Source organism: Lasioglossum baleicum, chromosome 20 (genome assembly GCF_051020765.1).
Source record: "Lasioglossum baleicum chromosome 20, iyLasBale1, whole genome shotgun sequence".
NCBI classification, from domain to species: Eukaryota; Metazoa; Arthropoda; class Insecta; order Hymenoptera; family Halictidae; genus Lasioglossum; species Lasioglossum baleicum.
Genome location: NC_134948.1, coordinates 7,052,248 through 7,077,700, shown reverse-complemented (window position 1 = coordinate 7,077,700; position 25,453 = coordinate 7,052,248). Strand labels below are relative to the sequence as shown.

Here is a 25,453-nt window from a genome sequence, read left to right as displayed (position 1 = left end):
CTTCGATCATAACTGCACCTATCAGACCGTGTCCTACTGGTCAGAGACGTGACCCTAGCGGGACGTGTCGGGTTGAGATTAACTTGCGTTAGGTAGGTGAGTCGACTAAGTTTTGATGATGATTGTTGTTTTCTATGGGGAATTGATGTCTGGAGAGTTTCTCTTAATGCTCTGTGTGCTGGCAGAAATAATCACGAGAATTATTGTTCATCTGTGTATTAGTTGATGTGGGATGCTAATAATGATCAATGTTTTGATAGTAATTTGCTTGGTTAATTTTTCTGATATCGATTGGTACCGTGATGTTATATGAAAAATGTTATACGGGGTGTCTCAGCTGAAGGGGGCCACCTAAATATCTCCTTTGTTTTTAATGGCACAAAAAATATTTATGGTATAATTTAAATGATATCGAAGGAGGAATATATCATAGAAGAACAATTTTTCTTGTCCGGTTATTTTTTAATAGCTTTTTCAAGGTCATCGTTATTTTTTATCGGGAAAACATTTTTTCCATCTTGTTAATGACTTAAGCATACTCAAATGTACTTTTTCAGCCGCTATAAGATGGAATAATAGAAAAATTAGTTTTCCCGATAAAAAAATAACGATGACCTTGAAAAAACTGCGTAAAATAACCGGACAAAAGAAATTGTTTTTTTATGATATTCCTCCTTCGATATTCTAATAATTTCAATTATGTCATAAATATTTTTTGTGACATTAAAAATAAAGGAGATACTCAGGTGGCCTTCTTCAGCTGAGACACCCTGTATATTAAGAATTAATTGATCATTTGTATTGATCGACTCTCCATGACTAATAATTTGTTGATTATTTCGATATCAATTTTCATGTTTGTATTAACAGTGAATTGATAATCCTGATAATAATTGGTACACGGATGACGTCATATTTACATAAAAGAAATACACTGTGGTATAATAAATGATAAATCATTCTTTTACATGCATGGCGGTGTTTCTTTTGATTCCAGGAGTTTCCAGTCTCATTTTGACGGTTAAATGAAGAAGATACACGACTTCGGATGCAATGCTTTATGCGACTTAAATATGTGAATTATTATTTTTTTTAAAATAAATGTTAAATTTGCACCTGATTTATGTGCGTGTAATTTGTTATTCTAATGTTGACTGGGTCACGTGGATAATTTGTGGATATGTAATATTTGTTGATTGATGTTTGATACAGTGATGCATCTCTAATCTGATTATTTCAATAACATTGGAATAGTTAGATTAGACAACGTGTTGGATTAAAATCATTCGAATTAAATTAAACCAACCCATAAGAAATTTACCATTAAAAGTGATCAAGTATTTATTTAATTACATTTCGTGCAATTCATTTCTCATGTCAAATACTTAATCAATATATAAAATTAAGAATCATTCTCATCTATACTAATCACTGGTCTCCATTTGCCAGTCGGGTCCTGTCTATGTGGAACGCCATTTATATATTTTATATCGTCTCTTGAGGGAGCATCGATGATGCTTCTCATTCCTAGGCATTGTTCCTTGTTGGCAGTGTCGTCCGCACACTCCTCTTTCGATATTTGTGACTCTACTGACGACTGTTTTTCCGCCATTGTTTCCTCTTTGTTTAATCACTTTCCTTTCTGGAAAAAAAAGTTCCACAGTCATTCGACGATAAATCGATCATTCCTCGGAATTCGACTCGTTCAAGACGCAGTATGATATAGTGCTTGTAAAATAAGGGGGGGGGGGGAGTTAAGTCATCACTTTGCCCGACTCATGTTTATTTATGAGTTCCGAGAATCTGAATATTAGATTCCCGCACGGCTTTAGAGAAGCAGGTTCGATTTCTACATATTTGTGTTGAGAACTGTTTTTTCGATAATTTCCAGTTCCATTTTGGATTGCACGATAATTCGGTGAATTAATTTTTATCTTAGCTTGGAGTGCAATAAAAAATTTTGTTAAGCGTCCTAACAATGAGATGACTTATACTAACAATAATACATTTATGTTTATGTCAATATAATCAAACATTTATGTTTGACTGAATAAATTGCTGTCAAATAAACCGTTACAAAAGTTGCATATTTACTACAAAAATTTACTATGTGAATTACACCACAATAAAATTTCAACAAATTCCTCGACTACGATTATTATTATATATTTTGCTTCAACTATGTGGTCTCCGAAAAGCGTTAGGTATGAAATCATGCTCGAGAGAGTGCAGCATAAATTTCTAAGGTTTTGTGCATATAAGACAAACAATCCAATGTCAATCTTTGTGATCATGATTAGTCTAAAATATTAAACATGGTCAACCTGGAAACATTATCTGATCGAAGAATAGTATCCGCGCGCGACCAGAGCTTTATTTTTAATTTGATAAATAATAATATAGATTGTCCCGCACACTCCTGAGGCAAATCAATTTCTACGTACCTGAACGTGTTTTGAACAATGATTTCAAACAATGAAATTGAACGTGATTTCAAACAATGAAATCCAAATCCACATATGGAGTAATAAATCCTTTAAATCGCATTATTGCAAGCTCAAACACACTGTATAATAATATTGATTTTTTTAATTGACACGTTACAGGAATTCAAAAGAAAATTACGCAAGATTATTTGTTAATATCGTACCTATATTTGTTTAGTTTCGCGCTGTTCCCTTTTTATGTAAATTTTAGGTTAGGAATTTTTTTTTGTCATGTTTCTTTTTGTTTTTATCAGTTCTACTAAACAACTGTAAACATTTGTACAAAAGGACCTCGGTCCGTATATAATAATAATAATAATTATTATTGAAATTATAAAAGCATTTTTTGATAGGGATCTTGTCGATGAATATTTCATTGTAACGGTACACACTATACACTACAAATCCTATAAAATCCTACAAAATCCGGTCTCTTGTCATTAAATAAAAAAGAAATACAAAATAATATTATATCAGTCGCGTTCAATGCTTGGCAGTTCCAGCGTTCGAAAAACCGAAAAACAAGTTAATTATAGCTCACCGTGTACCAGCGAACAAGTATTTGGCGGAGCCGGTTTTTTCACAGGTGTCGTCGTCCGATTGTGACCGTGGACTGGCGTTCTTGTCAGTGGTTATCGGAGATTGTCAGCTTATCGGCTCGAAAATTTTATCGCGCTCGTAAAACGGGGGAACACGTCCGTCAATGGACACTCGGGGGGAAAAAAAATCGGCACTCTAACACCACCGACCGGGTAAACACATCTATCAAGATCGGACGCGGAGGATCCAGCGTTGATCTCACGCTGATTGCCAATTTCGAAACGCGAAAAACGAACTGCCGTTTCGTTTGCATATTTTTTGCTGCGACCACCTGCAACAATAAACCAAATCATTAATTGAAGCAACTGTAATACATATTGTACCATCTTGTGTATCTTTTAAGACGTGTTGGAAATAATTGCAAATACCAAAAATATAAATTACTGACAGAGCTGGGGAAAATAGTATTTTAAATAGTAAATAGTAAATAATCCCATTTATTTTTTTTAGTGTCTGTACAACTTTGAAAATAAAATATTTTATTTGATGTAGTAATTTTTGAAAATAAAATATTTTATTTGTTGCAGTAATTTTTTAAAATAGTATTTTAATTTAAGAATATTGAAAATATTTGGACTTTGTCTTTATTTTCAATTTCAATTTTAAATATTATTGCTCAAAATATTGGTTCGCATTCAATAGATTTCCAAGAATAAATAGTTTCCTGGTGATAAGATACACTGTATGTTCATCAACAAACCTCAGTAGGCACATGCTGTGAACTGAAGTGGATATACGCAGTAATAGCAGCAATCAAACAAAAAAATAAAACGAAAATGTGGCAAATGATATAGTTTCTTATATTAAGTACCATTTCATCTTTATGTTATTGCTCTAAAATAAGAAATATTAAATAAGTAATTCGATTTCTGAAAGCATTAGGTATAACGATGCAAAAAATAAAATATTCTATTTTGTGTTTCAGATTATTAAAATGGAAATATTTTACTTTGTGTTTCAGATTATTAAAATAGAAATATTTTATTTTGTGGATGAAATTGTTAAAATATTTTATTTTGAGGTTCAGATTGTGCAAATAGAAATATTTTATTTCGAGGTTCAGATTGTTCAAATAAAATACGATTTTCTTTAAACAAAATAAAAAATCTAAAATATTAAATACTATTTCAAATATTTTTTTCGCCAAATAATGCCCACCTCTGATTACTGTGAACGTTAAAATAATTGTTCATTGAAGCAATGAGATTTAATGAGAAAGACTATTATTCTTCCAATAATATTGTTGTTGTTAATTAATTAATTCATTCATTATAATAGAATGCTTCACATTACAATATTCTACATTGCACATCTAGTATGAACATAGTAAAACAATATTGTTTTGGTAGATTGCAAGATTTTTAAGATATGCATTATTCTTTAAATAAAAATTATTTGAACATTATTTAGTCGTATAACGATTGATTGACGATACATACGTAATGGAGAACTGTCTTGTAAGAACTGGTTTGAAGTTTTTAGAGGATACATACTGCGGAAGGCTTAGTATATCTTCGAGATTATTTGCTAACTCCTCTTTGATCGAGATAACTCGCATAACGATATAAAACTTGGAACGGGTGTGTCATGTTTGCCTTGAAATTCGATTTTTAACGACTTCGAAAGTTTTCAATTTTTCAATACTCCTTAGACCGAAGATATTTATCATTTTTTTAAGGCCTAGAGTAAATATACTTTAGAAAAATACAGCTTGCTATCTTATCTGTCTAACAAATGTAGCAAAATGTTGCAGATCGACTTTCCAGGCGCCATTATAAAAGGGAGATTTTCTGTAAATCAGTGTCAAAGAGAATTTTTTGAACATTCTACAGACGTTTGAAAAAAAAAACTGCACTCAAGGGTCTCATAGTAGAAACTTCAAGCTTTGAAGTGAGCCTGATTGGATCACCGTACGATTTTTTTTCATGAAGTCAGAATGCTACCAATTTTCCATCCAATTCGTCCTTCAATTTAGAACGCTGCTGTACATTCCGATCGAAAACCATTTTTAGATGTTGAAGTTAGTTTGATGAAAAAGTTGCCCGTCCAGCGGCCAATAATTTCAGCATGACTCGCTCGAAATTTCGCCACAGTTCTCCCAATTTTTTTTCCCACGGAGAGTGTCTGTGCGAAATAACGATGTAAACAAGTTGTTAAAATTACGCGGATATTTTAGCGACTTTTTAGCGAGAGTGGTAGTTCGCGTCACAGTTGCGTGAGAGTTGCAGACGGACCGTAACGTTGCAGTAGGCATGACGACTCCGTCGACGTACCGTGACGTGGGGATAGGTGTGACGACAAAGGACTGTGGTGGACCGCAAAGCGCGAGTTGGCTGGAAACTGGTGAATTCGTGCTTCAAAAGCGGCTGGAATGACGACGAAAGGAAGATTCACGATTTCTCCTCGTTCCCCATCTCGACTCTGTTGCGAATAACTTCGGATCTGCAACTCCGAAGCGATTTTCCCGATAGGTTTCGTATTGCTTAAAGAAAACTGCATCGGATACGTGCTGTGACAATTTCTTGTACGAGGCACTGTTTTCGAAAAATGTTAGCTTGAACGTGTTAGAACGCGACGGCAAACTTCGATGATATTATAGGTCAATGTTATCTCATTTTTATTAGTTCGCTTTCTATGTTTGTCTGTTTGTCTGTTCGGTACAAATTTTAAAATTGATTTTAAACTAACTTCCCGATGAGCTAGAGACTTGAAATTTTAAACATAACTCAGAACTGGATGACAATACAATATTAAAAAAAGTTTTTTTAAAGGTCTATGCGTTTAGGAGATATGAACTATTAAATTTAACCGTTACACCTCCCCGCGCGACGCTCCATAGTACGTGATCGCGTTCAGCGATCCCCACTACGCGCGACAGCGCTCTCTACTCTACTACGGGTTCCCACTCCACTGACCCGCTTCGCATCGAAGGAGCTCAGTGTGCGTTCGAGCTCCGTGCGGTGTTTACAAAGTTACTACGTATTGTTATACTATAATGTTTGTTTACCAAGCGAAAGAACAGTTACACCGAGATTCTCCGTTGAACGTTTATTTTTAGCATTTTACCACGGCGTTTGTTTTCGATATGACGCGGTCGCAATACCGTCTGAAATTTACTACATGCCTCTGTTATAATCTCATAAAAATGTTTAAAATCGATTGAAAAATTTCACACACACAAGACTAAAAAGCAGAAAATAATTATTTAAATAAAAAAATTTGTTTAATATATCACGTTTTTAAAATGGACTACAATATATAGATAGTCTGATCTAATAGATAGTCCTGAAAATTTGTGATTGTGAATTTTGAATAGCTATGAAAATACATGTAAGATTTAAAACGAAAAACGTGGGGCGCATGCAATAGATAATTGATCCATGAATAGTTCACCTAAGTCACTAACAATTTTATTCCACTGCAAATGATATGAACTGTTGTGTGAGTTTCCTCAAACGGCAGCTACTCTCTACACTCCTTACTATTATCTTGCGCCCCACGTTTTTCGTTCTAAGTCTTACAAGTATTTTCATAGCTATTAAAAATTCACAATCACAAATTTTCAGGACTATCTGTATAGGTTTAGGAATCTGTACGCGGGGCTAGGAAAAATTATTTAATACTTTTTAAAAACGTGGTACATTAAAAATTTTTTTTATTTAAATAATTTTGTAAATAAATCAGTATCCGGGCTATCAAATTAAATTTGAACGGCAGCTTCAGATTCTCGGAGAAGAATTACATCGAAAATGTACAGCAACATTTTCCTCTACAATGCTTCGTTTTCAAGAAAACTTGATGTAAACATGTGGGATGTAGGTCGCGGCATTGACCGTCGGCGCCATTGTCGAGCCTGCAGTGGCGTAGTCATCGACGTAAATCTCAATTATCTCGGTAATTAAGCTTCGCACGAGAAAAATGTTTTCCACGTTATTACCTCGATTTTCATCACGGAATCGTATCCCGGCGAAATTTCTTGCGAATTATGCTGCGAAATGACTGTTGTGTGGGCGAGTTACAAAAGCTACGGAGAAACAGTGTATATTTGCCATGTACCGCGTGACTCACTTTTCCGGACGAACTATAGACCATGTTCGTAGAACGTAGCTGGCTAGTCCGAAGGACGAATTATGTACCAGGTTCCCGTTGAAATTTTCTCGGCAACTCACAACAGGTAACTCACTTAGTGCCAGAGTCTGTCTCTTGGACCTTTGATACGCAAGCCAATTAACGAGCCCCGGGGAGTCCCCCGAAAAATGAGTTTCCGCCGGGGCATGCATTGCCTGAGTGACTACCGCTTTGACGACTTTCCCTGATAATGAGAATTTAATGGGCCGTGTGTTTCACGGAACGGCAACTCCTTATTATCCCGTTCTGTTTTTCATTATTTCACGTCTCTATTGAACTAAGCCGGCTGAGCAAAATTGAGAATTAAATTCGAGTGACATTATCGGCGAGGAAGGCGTGGAGCGCTATGTAAGAGCTGTTGCTAACCTTCGTTCTCACCGGATTAGCTGGATATGGATTTTACGATCGCGGATAAGAGAGCCGGAAGTCTATGCTCAGGAAATATATGTTCTCTAGACACGATCGTGACTTCGTTAGGAAAAATCGTTGTGTTCATACTATCTGATTTTTGCAAGGGAAAAGCTGTGAATGATATCATTATCTTGAAGTTATAGTTTTATTTAATCATATTTACGACGTAGTGCTACGTTCTCAGTAGGAAAAGCTGCTCAGAAATTTTATGAATATTGTATTCACGTACTACTACGTTGTTGACATAGAAAAACTTCACATGAAATGCGATAATAAAATCCGGCAATTAAAAATTCGATCATTTCGTAATGGCTAATTGCCGGAAATGATACCGAACGTTGAAAGATGAGGGACTGTTAAAAAGTGGAGTCGTAAATAATTATTATCGGCAATATAGAAGTTCTCTGGAACCTTTTCCCTCATCTTTCTGACCGGTATTAATGGAACAGCTCGGGAAAAAATTCACACCACGCTATATTCGTAATCTGTTCCGATCTCTCGTCGCTGACGCAGAGACGCGGATAAATAATAAACGTGTCCCAATGGACGCGTGTCCGATGCTAAAACGGAAACCGTTTTGCCTCGGCGGCTTTATAAACGAGAATATCAGTCGCGATCGTGAAATGTTGTAATTCCACGTCGAACACTGCGAAACGTCGTATTTTTTTTTTAATAATCTTGTTCTACAATATTCCAATATACATCACTGTGACATTTTTCACAATTTTCATGTTCTCCTTTACTGCGAAATCGAGACCCTGGTGTAGTTCAATTTTTATGTTTTCTTTTATTGTAATTAGAAATGAAAAATATTGCAGTTTGCACAACTGTCACATAAATATCTGCTCCATTTACTGTTGCAGTAAAAAACTTTTCCGAACGACGTCGTACAGTCAAACAGCGGAAAGAATATTTTCTCAATATTACTTGTTAATGAAATTTCAAGGTCACTAATATTTTTTGTATTGAAATCTCGTGTTTTCTCTTAGATATTATTGTACAGTTTAAAAAAACGAATCCAACGACTACCATCACCGTACCATTCCGATCATTCAATCTCAAGATAATTGTGTATGAAAGTTAAATCGTTTAATATCTTCACGCACAGATATTTCGAGGCTGAATAATCTAGAAACTGAATGGTACGCTCATGGTACTCGTTGGATTCGTCTTTTCATGCTCTACAAGAATACTGAAGAAAACATAAGGGGTCACTGAAAAAAATTCCAACTACCTTGAAAAATCTTCAATAAATGACCTTAGAGAAGAGAGATTGTTCGTTCTGAGCAATTTTGTCGTACAATAGTGAATGGGGTGAATGTTTAGGCGATTCTAATTAGCAGATACACAATGTATGTGCGTTCTTGGCATTCCGGACGAATCTGAAACACGGAAACAGCAGAAGGAACGTTTATCGCGCGGCTTATCATGAGTGAAACGAAAACGTGCGGATATTTCGTGGGGTGAAACTGTCGTTTTGCAGCGCCGTGGGACGATCCACGGCGGAAGTTCCAGATGGGATCGTTGATGGAATCGTACGGGCGCGCCGAGATCATTCGTCCCGGTTGGTTTATTGGCCAGCTTTTATCGCGTTCTCCGTAAAACTGAGCTCCCGAGCGAAATTAAACGGGGCGACGACGACCATGACGGAAGGGGGGGGGGGGTAGACCGCGTTCTCTGCGAAACCCGTACATATCTCCGAGGAAAATATCTCTCCCCAATGGCACCCGGCCGCATGACGTACTATTACGTGATTTGATTCGCGAGCCGCGGGAACGTAAACGCGATATTACGTGCCCGGTGTTGTAATCCATGCAATTTTTCCGAGCCGCGTGTTTCATAATATCGGGCCGGTTTAACGGCGCGTTTCACGGTGATAACGTAGTGCTACGTGTTTTGGATGTACAGCGGTCGGTACACCGTTTCTTCCATTATTAAATCATCGCGCCACCGAACCCGCGCTGTTATTCACTTCCCGTAACGCCGGCAGAATCATCGAATGATTAACTGTTACATTTTATTGTCTCGCAGTCGATTTTCCAGCTGAGAACGTAATGCTACGTGCGGTGGATATCGAGTAACGGCAACATGAAAATCGAAGTTACCTAGTTTTCCAAATATTTTCACTGCCGTATCTAATTACTAGGGATGGGATCAAGTATCTCGCAAACTGGTTCGAAATTTGATTGATTGAATTCGAATTCTCTATAAGTACTTCGAAATACAGAAATAGAACCTTTTACAAGTGCTTTGGTAAACGGAAATAATACTTGCAAGTATATTCGAATCTTGGTCGAACAGATTCGAAACTTTTATGAATCTCGTACCGGAAATTCTCTGACTCTTTTCTAGTCATTATTTTTTTTACCTTTAAAATTAATTATGTTGTCCTCTAATGCATAATTTAATTCAACATGTATAACTATAATTTCATAATCTATCGGAAATATTATTCTTAAATAGTTATGCATTTAATAAAGAAAGTGTGCTGAAAACTCACAATTTATCTTATTGCTAATCATTTGTTGACGAAACTTTAATGAACGCGTCCCCGACATTTGTCCGATTAAAAAATTAAACCGACATCGAAAAAACGCACTAAAAAGTATAAAATAATTTCCATTTAATATATGTGAATACACACGAACTTAAATACAATACAATCTTTTCGGAGGCGGCGCAAATATATTATTTAAATATAAATATATTAGTATTTAGAACAATTTAAGGATTTTCGTAATTTCCAGTGTCGAAAATTTTCAATTTTGCGCCGCCTTCGAAAAGTTTGTATTGTATTTAAGTTCGTGTGTATTCACATATATTAAATGGAAATTATTTTATACTTTTTAGTGCGTTTTTTCGAAGTCGGTTTAATTTTTTTTTTAAAGTTTTTTTTTATTTCACACTTTTCTTTATCTCTGTTAGCCGTCACATTCCAAATCGTAATTTATAAATATCTGAAAGCCGCAATCGATAACGGTAACGACGTCGCGTCGTTACTGTTCCTAATGTTTAACATTCAGCGGAGTTCACGACGGTATCACCACCCTACATTTTCGCAAATAAAATCGTAATTAATAAAGAAATGTAAAATTTTTTTGTACGGGGGACCATCTCGGGAACATACTCTACAAGATGCAAAAGGTTTCGTTCCGATTGGTCCATCCATCTCGGCGTAAACGGTGAACATACAGCCGAATCGGAAACGTTATTTGTTTCAAACCCGAATCATAACGTTTCATGCCTCACTCAGCTATATTTATTTAATGTAGAAATTGATCGAAATTATGCGCCACGAAAAATTAATTACCATATTCGAGTACTACTTGTGAAAGATTCGAATCCTTTCAACATCGAAGTACTTATAAGTATCTTTTCGAAACTTGTGAGTAGTCATTCCGAGGTGCGATATCAGTTTGTATAAAATGAATCCTTTTCAAATATAATCATTGAAACATTATTGCTTTTAAGTAGTAATCGAGAGCCATGAAATGAAACTTGGTTATTGAAATTGACCCGGATTCGTGAGTACATATTGAACTTGATCCCATACCTACTAATTACCTTTCTGTCAATGCTGAGAATGTAGCACCACGTGCTGAGGATACCGAGATTCACGAGAAATCCACAGCTGGAGTTTTCAATGTTTATTTTTGTCACTGCTGTATCTGTCCTACTTTATGATAATCAATGTCCCGCTGATGCTGTCGATGCTGAGATTCCTCGTGATTCCTGGAAATTCCGGTTTCGCGCAAGCAGAATAATAAATTTTTTTCTCTCTCGTAATAACTTTCCGTCGAGTATCTACGCGGGTTCAGTCTGAGAGAGTGTCGGTTGACTGTCAAAGTGGCGCGGCAACTGAGCCGCCTGCGAGTAAATCCGACGACGGGATAACGTTCTTCGTGTCGCTGGGAATTATTAATAAAAGCAGCCGACGCGGCTGCTGCTCGCGGGGAAACGCGAGTGAGGAACCGATGTGGAAACCGGTGAATCTCGGGACGAATTTTCGCGACAAGAGGATCCGAGCGGCAACGGATTCTCACGACAGGCTTAGCTGCCCTTTTTATCGAGGCTACGATTGCCTCAGTTGGCTTACGCGATTCCGGGAAAAGCCGTGGGAAAATCGGCAACTGTCGTAACTACGTAATCGGAGCGTGAAATCGATAAGAGAGGTCCCTTTTCTCGTTCCCGTGGCCGCGCCGCCGAGTCACGCCGCCTCGCGAAAACACTTTATTAGATACGTGACTGGAGGAACGCCGCCGCGACGACGGCTTGGACACCGTCATTACGACGACGTTTTCCGATATAAACTATACCTGTGTTTTATGTCACCGGGATCCAAGTGTTTTATGGATTCGTCCATCGCATCGCGTAATTGCTTTCTGCTCTGGAATGTTTCTTTTTTATGTGCACGCTGTTTCAGGTAATTCTGTAGATCTGAATGATCACGTAATATGAGGATCTAAATTCAATAGGTTCAAAGAAAGTCCTCGGATCAGAGTTGGGCATTAATCGATTAAGATTTTAATCATGATTGATTGATTAATGTGTACGATTAAGAAAAGAAATCATCGAAAAATCGACGATTGATTCCATTGATTGATGAAGTTAATCGTCAATCGTTGATTAAAAAAGAAATCATCGAAAAGAAAAACATAAAAGCACGTAAACAGAGTTTGTATTACATATATATATAGACCAATGACAGTACACCTAAATTCAGTTTACATTTCTTTTCAGTATTCATACAGTTTTGATTCCGTATTTCATTTCGAAATTTCAGCAGTGAATCATTAATCAATTATCCGATTGACGATTAATAATCGTTAATCGAAATTAACAACTAAAGTAGAAATTTAATCGTTAACAGCATTAACGATTAATAAGTATTTACGCGTTAACCGTAATTAACTAGGAGATTAATTGTTAATTGCGATTAACGATCGAAATAGAGATTTAGTCGTCAATCGTTGATTAAATTTTTGCCCAACTCTGCCTCAGATATACAGAGATTGACAAATCCAGTAATCCAAAGGGCCAAGAGTCCAATAATTCCATAATCCATCTGTCCAATGTTCCAAAATTTAGCAAATCCTGTGATCCGAGAACCAAACAAAATTTTGAAGTTCGGAGGTTCGGGGATAGAAAAGCAGAAGTCCCAGAAATAAAACATCCTAAAGTCCAACAACCCAAAAATTAAAATCTAAAATCCAAGACCAAATAAAATACAGTCGAAAACTTAAAATATTCCAAGACTGAAAGCTGAAGTACTCTACAGTCCAAACTCGCAAAGATTCCTCCATCCGAATACCTGTAACTGTAATAAGAAACACGGAGCACCAAAGAAGAGCGTAAGCTTCGGTAAAAATCAAAATTCCCTAGATACTCGGGATTCCTCGGTCTCAGTCACGCCGTTAAGTTACCGACAGAGGTACCTTCCTGCAGCGAGAAATTCTCGTGTCTCGAGCGTTGAAACAATCGGATGGCTCATTTAAGAGGTGCGGCCTGAGTGCCTCCCTTTAATTCGTTGTTTCGCGGAGGAGAGTAAGTTTCAACGATTAATGTGCGATACTTTAGCTGTTCCCCGCGAACGTATTACTACGTTCCGCAGGCATATGTATTAGAGATCGTGGTTTAACACTAAACCTATCACGAGGGATCCATTTTAGATTTTTTATTTAACAATTGTTGAGATTGTAAAGGTGGGAATTGATTGAATACATTTTTTGACTCCAATATATATTATTGTAAAAATCGCACAAAATATAAATAAATTTAGTCTTGTCATTTTTATAATACCAATAATACCATACACATTAGTAGACTGCGGATCTTTCTGCAAAATAAAAAATGTCCGCATTGATTGCAGAACATAGGAGCCAAATAAAAATTGTGTTCTTCTTTTAATTATCCTATTAAACTGAAACTAATACATTGATCACCTGAAATATTTTCAGCATGTCCACTGCTTTAAATTGTACGGGCCTATTTTTGTTATAAATGCATAAAGATCCGCATGAGTCGTCGAACTCAAACGTGCCGAACGTCTTCACGGATTCTTAAGACGTTTCACGTGCCACGTGTACCAGTGAAACAAAAACACACATGTATTAAAAATTACACGAATTGACATCCGGATTCGTTTACTACACGTGTTCACGTGTGTTTACATACACGTTAAATAGGGATCTCTAATATGTATAGCGCGTGAGAGACGCCGGCGGTCTCTGGGGCATTTTTGTGCAGCTCCGGCAAACCAAGAAAAAATCCGAAAAAGAAGCGCTCGCTGGAAATCCTTGACGCTTTAATCAACGGCTTTTAATGAACGTAAGGAATCCGCTTGCTCGCGCGCGCGCTCACACGGCTCTGTTTAAATGCTGCCGGTAATGGGCTTCTGCCATTTAGAGCCCGTGGAATCCGTGCCGTATGCAAATGACATTCGCGGAACACTGCTCGGTGAACGATTTCAATTCTACCCGCGGAAATTTGTCTTTCGCCGCGGTTATTTATTTTCTCGGGCGGAAATGAGCGATCGCCGAGCCATTAATTACGTTCACATTATGGCAATTTTCCGTACTCGTATATTATCTATAGACTGCGGATTTTATGCATTTATAACAAAAATTGGTACATGCAATTGAAAGCAGTGGATGGTTTTTCAAACAATTTAAGAACATCAACGTATTAGTTTCAGTTCAATAAAATAATTAAAACAAGAAAGAAATTTTTAAGCAACCTCTGTGTCTTGGAATCGATGTAGACATTTGTTATTTTGCATAAAGATCCGCAGACTAATTATGTAGATGCTGAAATAAAAATGTGCGTATTATAAAGTCGTCAGATTTAAAACTGCTGAGATCATGGGTACAATGAAAGTACAACTACACATTATTTTAACAGATAAATCGAACGCATTACAACGTTCAGAACTGAATATAAATTATCGAGATGAAGCAATTTAACCGTAAATTTCTCTTTAAATTTCGCCGCAGTACTAAAATCGGGAATATCATTATCAGTACAGAATAAATAATCAAATACGAAATAAATAAACACTGCTATTTGGAAAATTCGGGGAAAACATTAAAATATCGACGAAGCTATCAGACTGTAAATGTTTTAAAAATCGCCGCCGTCAAAGATACTGAAATGTGGAATTAAAAAATGTGCAACTAAAATGCAAAATAAATATGGAATAAGTCAAACACCAAATAAATGAACACTGCTATTGGCAAAGTTCAATATATCGACGCGACTGGTTTTATTTTTTAATCGTGCGGATTGGAGAACTGCAAAGAGGCGAATTATTTGCGAACGACGGTGACCTATCGAGCCGTTCGAACGTGGAAATATTGGAGTCGGTCCTCGTGGCGATTCGGTTCCGGTGCTCTGGCGTTTCGCCGCCAGGTAAGTGTTACTCGGACCATTATCGGTGGAGTTTAATGATTCGCGCGGCGATTGGCGGTTTGCCTGAACGACGCGAATTAACATACTTGATGCCCGTTCCCTGTAGCCCCTGGTTTACCGTGTTCACCGCAGTTCGACGCCTCTATCGATCCCGCATTCGGAAGAAGCCTGTGCATCGAGACCCTCGGTATCGATTCCCCGCTGACATCCGATTTAAATAATTCTTTATGCGCCTATTCGGCACTGAGATGTCGAAACGGGCGCTCTTAATTTCCAGCTTCTATGGAATTTATCATGCCCGTTGCCTCGTTTTTCATTGGGAACTGTTGTAAAGGGCGTTCTAAATTTTTTAAATTGCTGGAAAGAATTTTTACAGTTGTATTTGTGGACCATTTTTCTTTAAACCCCCTGTATAACACCTTGGCGAGGCTCTGAATAGCAATTTGCTTCGAGGATTTATGTATGATTCCGTATAATTCTGCGTTAAACACAAGGCATTACATGAAAAATTAGGTCAAGAATTTTTATATGGAACGCCCTGTATAATATAGGATTTTTCACAGAAGTTTTATACGATTTTATACAATGCTGTATAAAACTGAAGAAAGTATACGAAAAATTTCTGAGCGAATTCTTAGATTTATATTCGTGTGCACTTTATTTGAAACGCCCTGTATAATTAAAGTTCTGCCCTTAATGCAAATCTGCCCAAATCTAATGAAAAATGATTCCACGTGCAACGTTTCAAAGTTTGTTTCATTAAGTTCGGTGCAAGTACTAGCAATAAATTTTCAGACAAATTTTGAGTCCTGTTTGCTGAAACGTTTTGATTGGATTTAACTCGAGGATAGATCAAGATCAAGTCTCACTAAGTTAGGTGGTAGGATGAGCTACGGAAGGATGAAGGCCGTTGAAACTGTTCTCCATAATGATGTTGGAAGAATCAGGAAGGTCTTAGGATTTTATGAAACACCTCCTGTCTTCATTACGTGCGAAAATCCGGAATCATATCTGAGAATCCCCCCTTCCTTTCCTGTGATAGCCGTGCATTCCATCGCGGAGAGATATGAAAAATTTTTCGTTGGGATTAGGCCTGGCGTTTCCCTTTGATCCGTGTGAAGTGATGGGTATAAGCCGCTCGCGAATGAAGGTTTCATCAAACTCTACTTTTGCTGTTCATCTGTTCACACAAACTGGCGATTATGAAAATTTTGATCTGCATTATTATTGAACAATGTATTAGTAATGCATTGAACTAAAATAAATTAATATAATTTGACTAGGTTAAAATTTATGAATCAGTTCCTATAACATATTTTTAGTTTGACAAAGGTTAGAGTTACTAAGAATCTGGTATATTATTAATAAGTTGGGTGAAATTTAATTTAACTTAATTTTTTTATATTGTTGTAAGCATGTTTCATTTACGTTCGGTGAATTGTTTTGTGGTTTAGGGGATTATTTGTGATATTGGAAGGCTATTAGAACAAGTGGGTTGGAATTGGTGGGATCGTGTCGATGTCGAACCCATCACTACCGAGCGATGGTCTGAAGCGATTCCGAGCGGATTGGCGCAAGGGATAAAGGCTTTCCGGTACATTGTCATTCCTCCTTGAATTATTGACATTTCTCATGCTTCCGCTACATGGGAACTATGAACCCACCGAAATTGTACGAGATTTCGTGTAAGCACACATCGGAATCCGCAAACATTTCTCAGTCCATCAATAAGCAGTTCGTAACATGAGAGTGGTTTTCAAATGGAAATACATAAATCCATCGTTTTTCCATCTGTACGTTGTATAAATTCCTTTTCTTTGCGATACGTAACATTTCTGACAGAATGAAATTGCAAGAAAAATTTTATACAATACATTCATACCGCAGTGAAAACGAATTTCTCTAATAAGATAATTGATTAAATTATAATTAAAATGATTAATATTAAGTCACAGTGAAAATGAATTACTGAAATTTTTTATTGCCTTTAATTATGACAGCAAAACGAGATTAATTAAAATTGAAATGAAAGTAATGTGTCATGCTTATTAAAATGTCTGACAGAATAAAAAATTGTATATTAATGAGAGAATCGCGTACAAATCAAACAATAGATGTTTAACCATTATCAAAAGCGAGCAGTTGGAGTATTTAACCAATTAATAAATCAATAACGAATATGTACATTTACCTTGCGCACTAATAACGATAATTCCCGCTATCGACGCGTTAATAGAGAAATTTTCAGCGACGAACGTACATACTGGTAATGAAAATTTGAGCAGCTTGTGCGTTTAGTAGCGGAACTTCTGACACCCGAAGTCATAATAATGTAACTTTGCACAGCGTGAGAGTTAAGAGCGATCATTTTCCGAAGTAAGTGTCTTAACAGTGAAAACTTAAACATGCCTCGACAAACAAAAATGTGTATAATAAAAAATGATTTCTTTTTTTAATCAACGATGCACGATTAACTTCATCAATCGATTGAATCTCAATCGTCGATTTTTCAATGATTACCTTTTTTAATCGTACCCATCAATCAATCAATCTTGATTAAAATTTTAATCGATTAATGCCCAACTCTGGTTTGCACCCTTATTATTGCATCCTCTCCTAACTGTTGCATTGTATCGGAAAGACTATTTCATGTAAAGTGACGATCATCGATCATTCGAAATAGTTTTCGAAAAAATCCCTTTCCTTCTTAATGCGTGAGTAATTGCTGTACGTAAATCACGAGGAGACCGGTTCCCGGGTGCATCGGAATGCAAGAGCATCCTGGATCCGACAATAACCGCGACAGTATGCGTCGGATCGAAGGTGGACGAGCCGATTAAGCCGTAAATCATCGATCGATCACAGACAACAAAAGATATCCGGGTTGCGCGCCCTCGTAAATCTAATTCGAACCGCGGAAAAGGACCGCCGCGCGTTCCGACGTCGCCGCCGCGTTTTTACGACGGTGTATAAATCAAATCGACGAGATTTACGATGTTATCGTTGCCCACGCAAATGCCATTATTCCGCCGGCTTCTTCGGCGTGCGCCCTCGCGAGGAACGCGGACGCATAAACTCGTCGGAACCCCTTTGTGACGAAGGGTTGAAAAATGCGATCGCGTCAACGACGCATTATGACGTCGTTACACCGTTACGCGGTACAAAAATCGCGGTCGAAACATTCTCCTGAAAGGAAAACTGAACTCGGCATTGTTAATTTACTACGAAAAAACAAAATGATTTAACGATAGCTCCGGCTTACAACCGTAACACGTAGTGTTCCTGATTTCTCAACATTTTTCATTTCTCAAGAAATGAGAAATAAGACTATATTTCTCGAGCATTCTCGAGAATTCTCTAGAATTTTTAATGAAATAAAAAAATATTGGAAAACTTGATATTTGGAATATTGTTAATAATATGTATTTATCGAAAGCGCAAAATATTAACTCAATGTTTATTCCTGTCTAATATGTACATTTGGGTGGATCTAAGCTATACTTGGAGAAAAATTTTTATCGAGATACAATGCACGCAACTGTCCAGTATTGTTCCTTTAGGTGAGAAAAAAATTTGTGCGATCGGATAAAAGGATGAAATTCACCTTAAGTATGGAACATGGCACATCATTGGATTTGTCTTCTTTCTGAATAGTAATATAGAATAATTATGTGACCTCCTTTAAATAAAAAACTAATCCTTCTAACGTCTGAGAAGAAACTCAAGCTGTTGGGTCCAATTTTGAAAAAGTAATTCGTTTTTTTAATGTGCACGAATACTTTGTACACCGACTGTATATGTATTTGTTCATTTCCGAAAATATGTTATAAAATAAATGAAATTCATAAGAATTTTCCTAGATTTAAATTTCTCGAGAAATGAGAAATAACCAATTATAAAATTTCTCGAGAAGGAACACTAGTAACACGAGATTATAAGAACGTTATAGGATATAACAGTATTTGCTCAAAAATGAACAAATATGTTCCGCCGTCGGAACTCCCTCACGTTCCTTTCCAAAGCACCTCTAACGCGAACCCGTCCGAGTCCACTCGCTGACGCAAACAAATTTTTAACAACGTTTGTCGTCTTGTTAAATCGAGGCGAGCTCCCTTGTGCTACTAAAACGGCAGAAGTTCCTCGCTCGCTGATCTTTTGCTCGTTCATCGCGCGATTTTTAACGATCACGATGGATCCTTTGGGGCGAAATCTTCTGTATTTTTATCGCGAACACGGAACGAACGGTTCCAATAGTTTCCCTTTGCTGCATTTTTTCTCACGGGAGAACTGCACAGTTTCAATGTTTCACGGAAAAGTTCAAACACAGCTTGAACAGATTTGCAAGAATCGTCCGGAAGTTTTCTTAGAGATATTACTTATTGCTCGCTTAATGGGAGCAATTTAACCTGCGCCGTTTTACAGAAGGTCCGCACACTGTATTAAAATTTTATTCGAAAAGATAACTGAACGTGGAAGCGCCTTTAAAATAAATTCTAAAACATAATAGGTTCAACAAAATTAATATTTTACAATTTTATTTGTAAGACGTTCCAGTATTTGTTCAGACTGAAAGATGAGAGAAAGAGGTTGAATATATTTTAATAAATATTTTATGTTTAGCCATCAAGCGTATAATTTTTCCGACTGTCCTTCTCATTTTCCTGGAGTGGCGCTGGCGGAGGGCGTTCGCGAATAACTCGGCATTATTTTGCACAGAACGACAAGAGCGAGCCTTTGGGATTAAATCCTTTCACTGAACGAGATCCTGCCAGTATTAAATAATTCTTAATTAAACTTCGAAACCTGGCGCGGATCCTGCCCGTATTGTTGCGTACCACGGCCATCTTGGCACGCGAGGATCGCGCTGGAATTGAGCTATGACGTCCGCGGATCCTGTCTTGCGAATATTCGCAAGATTAATTTTGGCGGATTTTGGGAAACGAGGGAATTTCGAAAATCCGTCGTGGGAAATATTTCCTCGATTAATTAAACCTTTCCCGTCCCAGCTTCCGTAAAACACTTCAAATATGCAGGAATTTGCTTAAGAAATTCTGTACTGCAAATTTCTATGCAAATTGCAATTTTCATAAATTAATATTACCAAAAATTGAAATTTTCCAGTTACGATACCGAAACTGAAAAGTGCTGAGAAATGTGCCGAGTGTATCGTCGCGAGAATGAATTTTTCAGTTTATATAAATGATCGCCAAGAGCTGTGTAATCATTATGGAAGAATCTGAGAAAATGTAGGAGAACGTACCTTTAATTACAGCAATTTCGGCAGTCAGATTCTCCGGTCCGTCGCGGAAGAATTCAGCGAAAGAGGAGCGTAGTTCTGGGTTTCGGCACAAAGGAGCAATTTATTTTCTTGAGCATCCATTAGCAGTGCTAGCAGGCCTTCGAGCAATGTTCGGGCTCCTTCTAATGAAATTGCTTTGACATTATCGCCGGCCGATCTCCGCTAATAGCAGCCGGGAATGCTAGCACGCGCTGAAAACAGAAAGCGATCGACAGAGTGAGACACACAGACAGGACTTGCTCTTCTTCTATGGAGGATAGAGACTTCGGGCTATCAACACTAAGAGTTCTAAGCCCCGATATCGTATAGAACTGGTTGTACAATATCAAAATATTATGAAACGACTCAATATAGTAGCTTAAAGGGGTAGACTCTCGTTTCCAGGATTGCAAGGGTGCGGGATGAGCCTTCTCATTTCTCGATAATGTACGAGGCCTTACCTCCTGATTAACCACAGGTGATACGGCCCACGAGGTCGTTTCTCGCGTTGAAACATTGAACGTGCAATTTCTTTGCACTAAACCTAATTTCAGGCACTAGACGAATTTTTTAATTGCAATTTTCTCGAGTACAGTTTGAAAAAAAATTGGAAACGTACCCTGTACTCGTCTATCTGGAAAGTAGTGCATATTAGTCGTAATTATATTTACTATATTATATTAAATGAACTAATACATGATAGTTGATCTAATAGTTCTTTGAAAAAATCATTTCTATTATTTCATAAAATGCTCGTTAACAAGCAGGGCTGAGTTACTGCTATTCCCTCTAAAATTACAGAAACCGTTTAATGCCCTCGGAAATTGATATTGTTTCTCCATAAAACCTTTTAAACCCCCATTCACCCCTATAGAGTTTTAATTTTATGTTATGCCGCCATCTTAGATTTCAAAACCCCTTTTCACCGCCTTAGGGGATCAATTTTTTAAAATGCCGAAACAGGTGTTTGATTAATTATATCAAAGAGCATTAAGACCAAGTTTCAAGCAAATCCGACCACAAATAAAATATTCTTCATACAAACGTTGCAACCACTTTTCACCCCCTCGGGGGTTCAATTTTTAAAAATGCCGAAATAGGTGTTTGATTAATTATATCAAAGAGCATTAAGACCAAGTTTCAAGCAAATCCGACCACGAACAAAATATTCCTCATACAAACGTAGCAACCCATTTTCACCCCCTTGGGGGTTCAATTTCGAAATATCCTTTCTTATCCCTTGTATAGATCATAAAGGAAACCTCTGTGCAAAATTTCAGCTTTCTAGGTCCAAGGGTTTAGCCTAGGCGTTGATCAGTGAGTGAGTGAATGAGTCACGACTGCATTTTTATATATGTATAGAGATAAATGCACGTAAGTTCTAGTTCATCAAATTGGAATTACATGCTTTCAACATTAAAGCCACGAAGCACACAAGGCACGTACCCAGAAGAAAAATACACAAACGCTGTTGATAATTGACAATGATTAGGGCGCGCTCGATACACCTAACCGGAATGGAACACCAGTTTAGAGGACAGGAGAGTCACACGCCGCGGCTAGATCGATTTGGTTCCCTTTGTAAGATGCATGGTTCACGTCGCTAATGACGAGACGATGGTGGCGAGCGCGTTAATGGCGGAAGGAGTGCAATATGCATCACAATGCCAGTGGGCATGGAGACGGTATTGATGGAAGCATTAAAGTGCCTTGGAGAAGTTGATGGTGGCGGTGATTATATTAATAGCAACGCTATTTTAATGGTGATGGCGAATGGAATGAGAAAAATGGAGGACAACGGAGCCAGTGGGACCATTAGTTGACAATATAGAACTGCGTTGGGAGTGGGAGGTGTGGGAACGATGGGGGTTAATGGGTCATGGGGGTCAAAAGTCTATTGGGAATCGTTGGAGCCACTTGTTTTGCTGCGGAGTGCTAATTCATGCCTCAAAACTCTGTCGTGGAAGAAGCTAACTTTGCGACAGTGTGGAATAATATTGACAGTCAGGGAGTGGGACAGAACAGGTCAAAATGTGTCAATAGTTAATTGGGAATTGTCAAGGCCTTTTGTTTCATTTCAAGACCCTAACCACAGCCCCAGTAGCGCGTTATAACTATTTAGTTGGGGCCTTGGACAAGGTAGAATTTCGGGGCCCCTAACCCCAACTAAATAACTTTATGAGAAAAACGTAGAATTTGCTTGTGGCCCCGGGCATTTGCCCGAGTTGCCCATAGGGTAATGCGCCACCGCACAGAGTTCTGAGAACTCTGCCAAAACGTATGAGATATAGCTTTACTAATGCTAGATCATGTTTCGAATCTAACTGTTTCAGAGAAGTATGCTCTCAGCAAGGATGCTAGGTACACTTTGCTCCTATAGTTTATTGAAACCTACAGACCATTAGCGGTTTAGTTCTCCCATCAAAGTTTACAACTCTTCTCTATGGAGTATCATGAAGGTTTAGATGTGCATTCGTGATCTACCTGACCTGTATAGTTTTGAGGTATCATTCAGAGTTAGTAGAATTACCAATACTATGGATACGCATCAGTTACATCAAAAGCCTTTGATCAGCTGGCAAGCTTTGCTATTTGATCGACTCAATATGTCAAGTGCAACTTAGAAATCTAATTATAACTGATGAAGCTGTGTGATACTAATTATTGTATCGTTTGAAGATCTAACGGGCTGCGTGTATGGGCCTTGTATGTCAAATCGACTATCGAAGTCAGAACTTCAAGTTATTAACTTCTAGTTATGATTAAAGATGTCCATCGAGATAATTCGTGCAATCATTCTACAGGACGAGGCCGAATAACACGTACAAGCGGGAACGAGGCGATTCCTTATCTTCGTATTATGTAACATAGTTCTGTAGTTCTGTCACGCGAAAATTCCGAGCGACGTGACAGCGTGTATTTTTCAGCGAGAGAGAGAGAGCGAGAGAGCTAGAGCGAGAGAGCTAGAGAGAGAGAGAGAGAGAGAGCCAAGCGCCGCGGGGGTTGGTGAGCGAAGCGAACAGCGAAGGAATAAGAAAAAAGTGTAAAAAATCGTTTAACCATGCGAGGCATTGTGGTTGAGAAAATCAAATTTGAAAATGCCACCTCAGTCTTGTGCATCCTTCGATTAATAAGCTATTCGCTGACAGTGTAATACTTACACTTCACTTTTTAAGCTGAGATAGATTCATAAAACAACGATGTTGACAATGAGCATTCTATTAGAGGGACCGGAAAGTAATGTCGTTTTTGCGCAAGTCAACATTTGATGGTCAACAACTCGGTAGTACTGTTTTGTATAAAAATATCGTATTTTAGAGGTTATGTGCGAATTGACCGATTCAAATCCAGAAGAATTGTATGCTAAATATTTGCAAAAAAGACTCGAACAAAATCAAAGAGTTAGGTTGGGAAGTGTTACCAACTTATTCACCCGACGTCGCACCTTCTGATTATCATTCGTTCAGGTCAATGCAACATTTTTAAGCGGAAAAAATTCCGAAATGTAGAAGAGCTAAAAACCGGACATTCTACATTTTTTTTTATCAAAAACCACCAACTATATGCTACCGATCAGAAATTGAAAAGTTACTTACAAGGTGACAGAAAGTTATTGATAAGGATGGTGACTATTTCACTGATTTACTACTTTAATTTTACGAAAAAAAATACGACATTACTTTCCGGTCCCCAGTAATACATTTACCTTTATTAGGTTCGAATAGATTCACGATTCAAGATGGCAGGACTGAACATTCAACTGACTTGTTCCACTGACTCGTCACTTGGTAAATACAGAATAAAATGATTGTCACAATGAACACTACGCAAACTCTACTGACATGATCAAGTTCCGACTCTACCGGTAGACGGCAGTTAGGTCGCTCCTGCTGAATCATGTGGCCTGCTACAGGTGCGTGTCATTGTCAATTATTCAATTTCTATAATTAGATCTTGATAAGTAAATCTATGAGAGATCTTAAAGTGAATTGTATAGTTGCGTAGAAGGTCCATCATTTAATAGTAAGTTCTAAGAAAGATTAATTAATGTTTGGCTAGGAGTAAATGATCTTAGCTCTGTGACCATGTCTGGCACTATGTTTAGCGGAATGTCACCTAACAATTGGCACAATGCAAACCGATACTGTCTCGCGTGGATGGAATCTAATTAATTATGCTTACCAGAAACGCAGTCGGCACTCTCATTAATGCGTGTCGTTTCATGAAATTAGCTCAACACATCGTAATGCCGTTCCACTCCTTCGCGCCGGGCTACTAACTTATGTTTGCTCATATAATTCGCTTGCCGGAAGCGCGCAACCAATTATCGGCGCGTTCTGTTGACTCTTCAATTCCGGCGGCGCGAAATTCAAATTCCTGGCTCACCAATTCCGCGGTATTTTCCGAGCTTTAAATGAATATTTACGCTGAAAACTAAATGAAAATTCATTTCCGTTTCTTGTTTTCAGACGGAAATTCTTTGTCTCAATTAAACTGACGCAACCAAGTTGCACTCTCTAATCTGTTTATAAGAGACATTTGCATGCTCTTTAATTAATAATTGCTGTTGGCTTGAGAAATCGTGATGTTTGGCAATTTTTCGAGGTAGACTTTTTTCGGAATTGTGGTCTAGGCGGTTGGGACTTTTGGGAGTTGCGGTTTCACCGTCAGATTTATTTAGAATATTTTTTCTCCTTCTGTTTCAGAGGTACAAGCGGTATAGACATAGATCTACGCAGGCTGGACATAGACCAGTGCCCACTGCCACCTGGATCCACACAGCTGAACATATTTGCTGCCAGTGACAAGTGCAAGAAGCGAACCACAGAGGTGAGTGATTGTTTAAACAATTTCTTACTAATCGGAGGAATAAATTGCTTTTCAAAGAAACTTGCCCCGTAGACGGACTTGCACCACTCCACCTTAAGCGATAAATTGTTTTCCAAAAATGAAGTAACAGGATTTCCAGTGTAAATCCATCTGAAGAAATAAATTCAACTTTGCAATTCCATGGAACAAACGGTACATTATGTCAAGTATGAATAAAGATAAATGAAAATGTGTTTTCTAAAAACAAGTAAGCAACTTGCCCATGTAAATTCATTCGCAGAAATTAATTCACTGACCAGGGGGTGTAATTTCA

At 37.7% G+C, this 25,453-nt stretch overlaps 1 protein-coding gene and 1 long non-coding RNA gene across 9 annotated transcripts in view; one reads left to right on the top strand and one right to left on the bottom strand.

Moving 5' to 3' along the window:
* The window catches only part of LOC143218943 (metabotropic glycine receptor), a 157,317-nt gene that overhangs the window by 54,836 nt on the left and 77,028 nt on the right, over positions 1-25,453 (top strand). The window contains exon 3 of the mRNA XM_076444592.1: positions 25,017-25,140. Coding sequence (XP_076300707.1) covers positions 25,017-25,140 — 124 coding nt within the window. The remainder of the gene's footprint in view (positions 1-25,016; positions 25,141-25,453) is intronic.
* LOC143218946 (uncharacterized) lies at positions 1,314-25,451 on the bottom strand. 8 transcript variants are annotated; one of them, XR_013011196.1, is made up of 5 exons: positions 25,437-25,451; positions 24,493-25,290; positions 20,293-20,522; positions 3,028-3,357; positions 1,314-1,642 (listed from the first exon to the last, which is right to left on the bottom strand). It is a non-coding gene; the product is annotated as an uncharacterized LOC143218946 (long non-coding RNA). The 8 variants fall into 8 exon arrangements; XR_013011201.1 differs by lacking the exons at positions 24,493-25,290; positions 25,437-25,451 and adding exons at positions 20,772-20,944; positions 24,017-24,181; XR_013011198.1 differs by lacking the exons at positions 24,493-25,290; positions 25,437-25,451 and adding exons at positions 23,472-23,824; positions 23,907-23,921.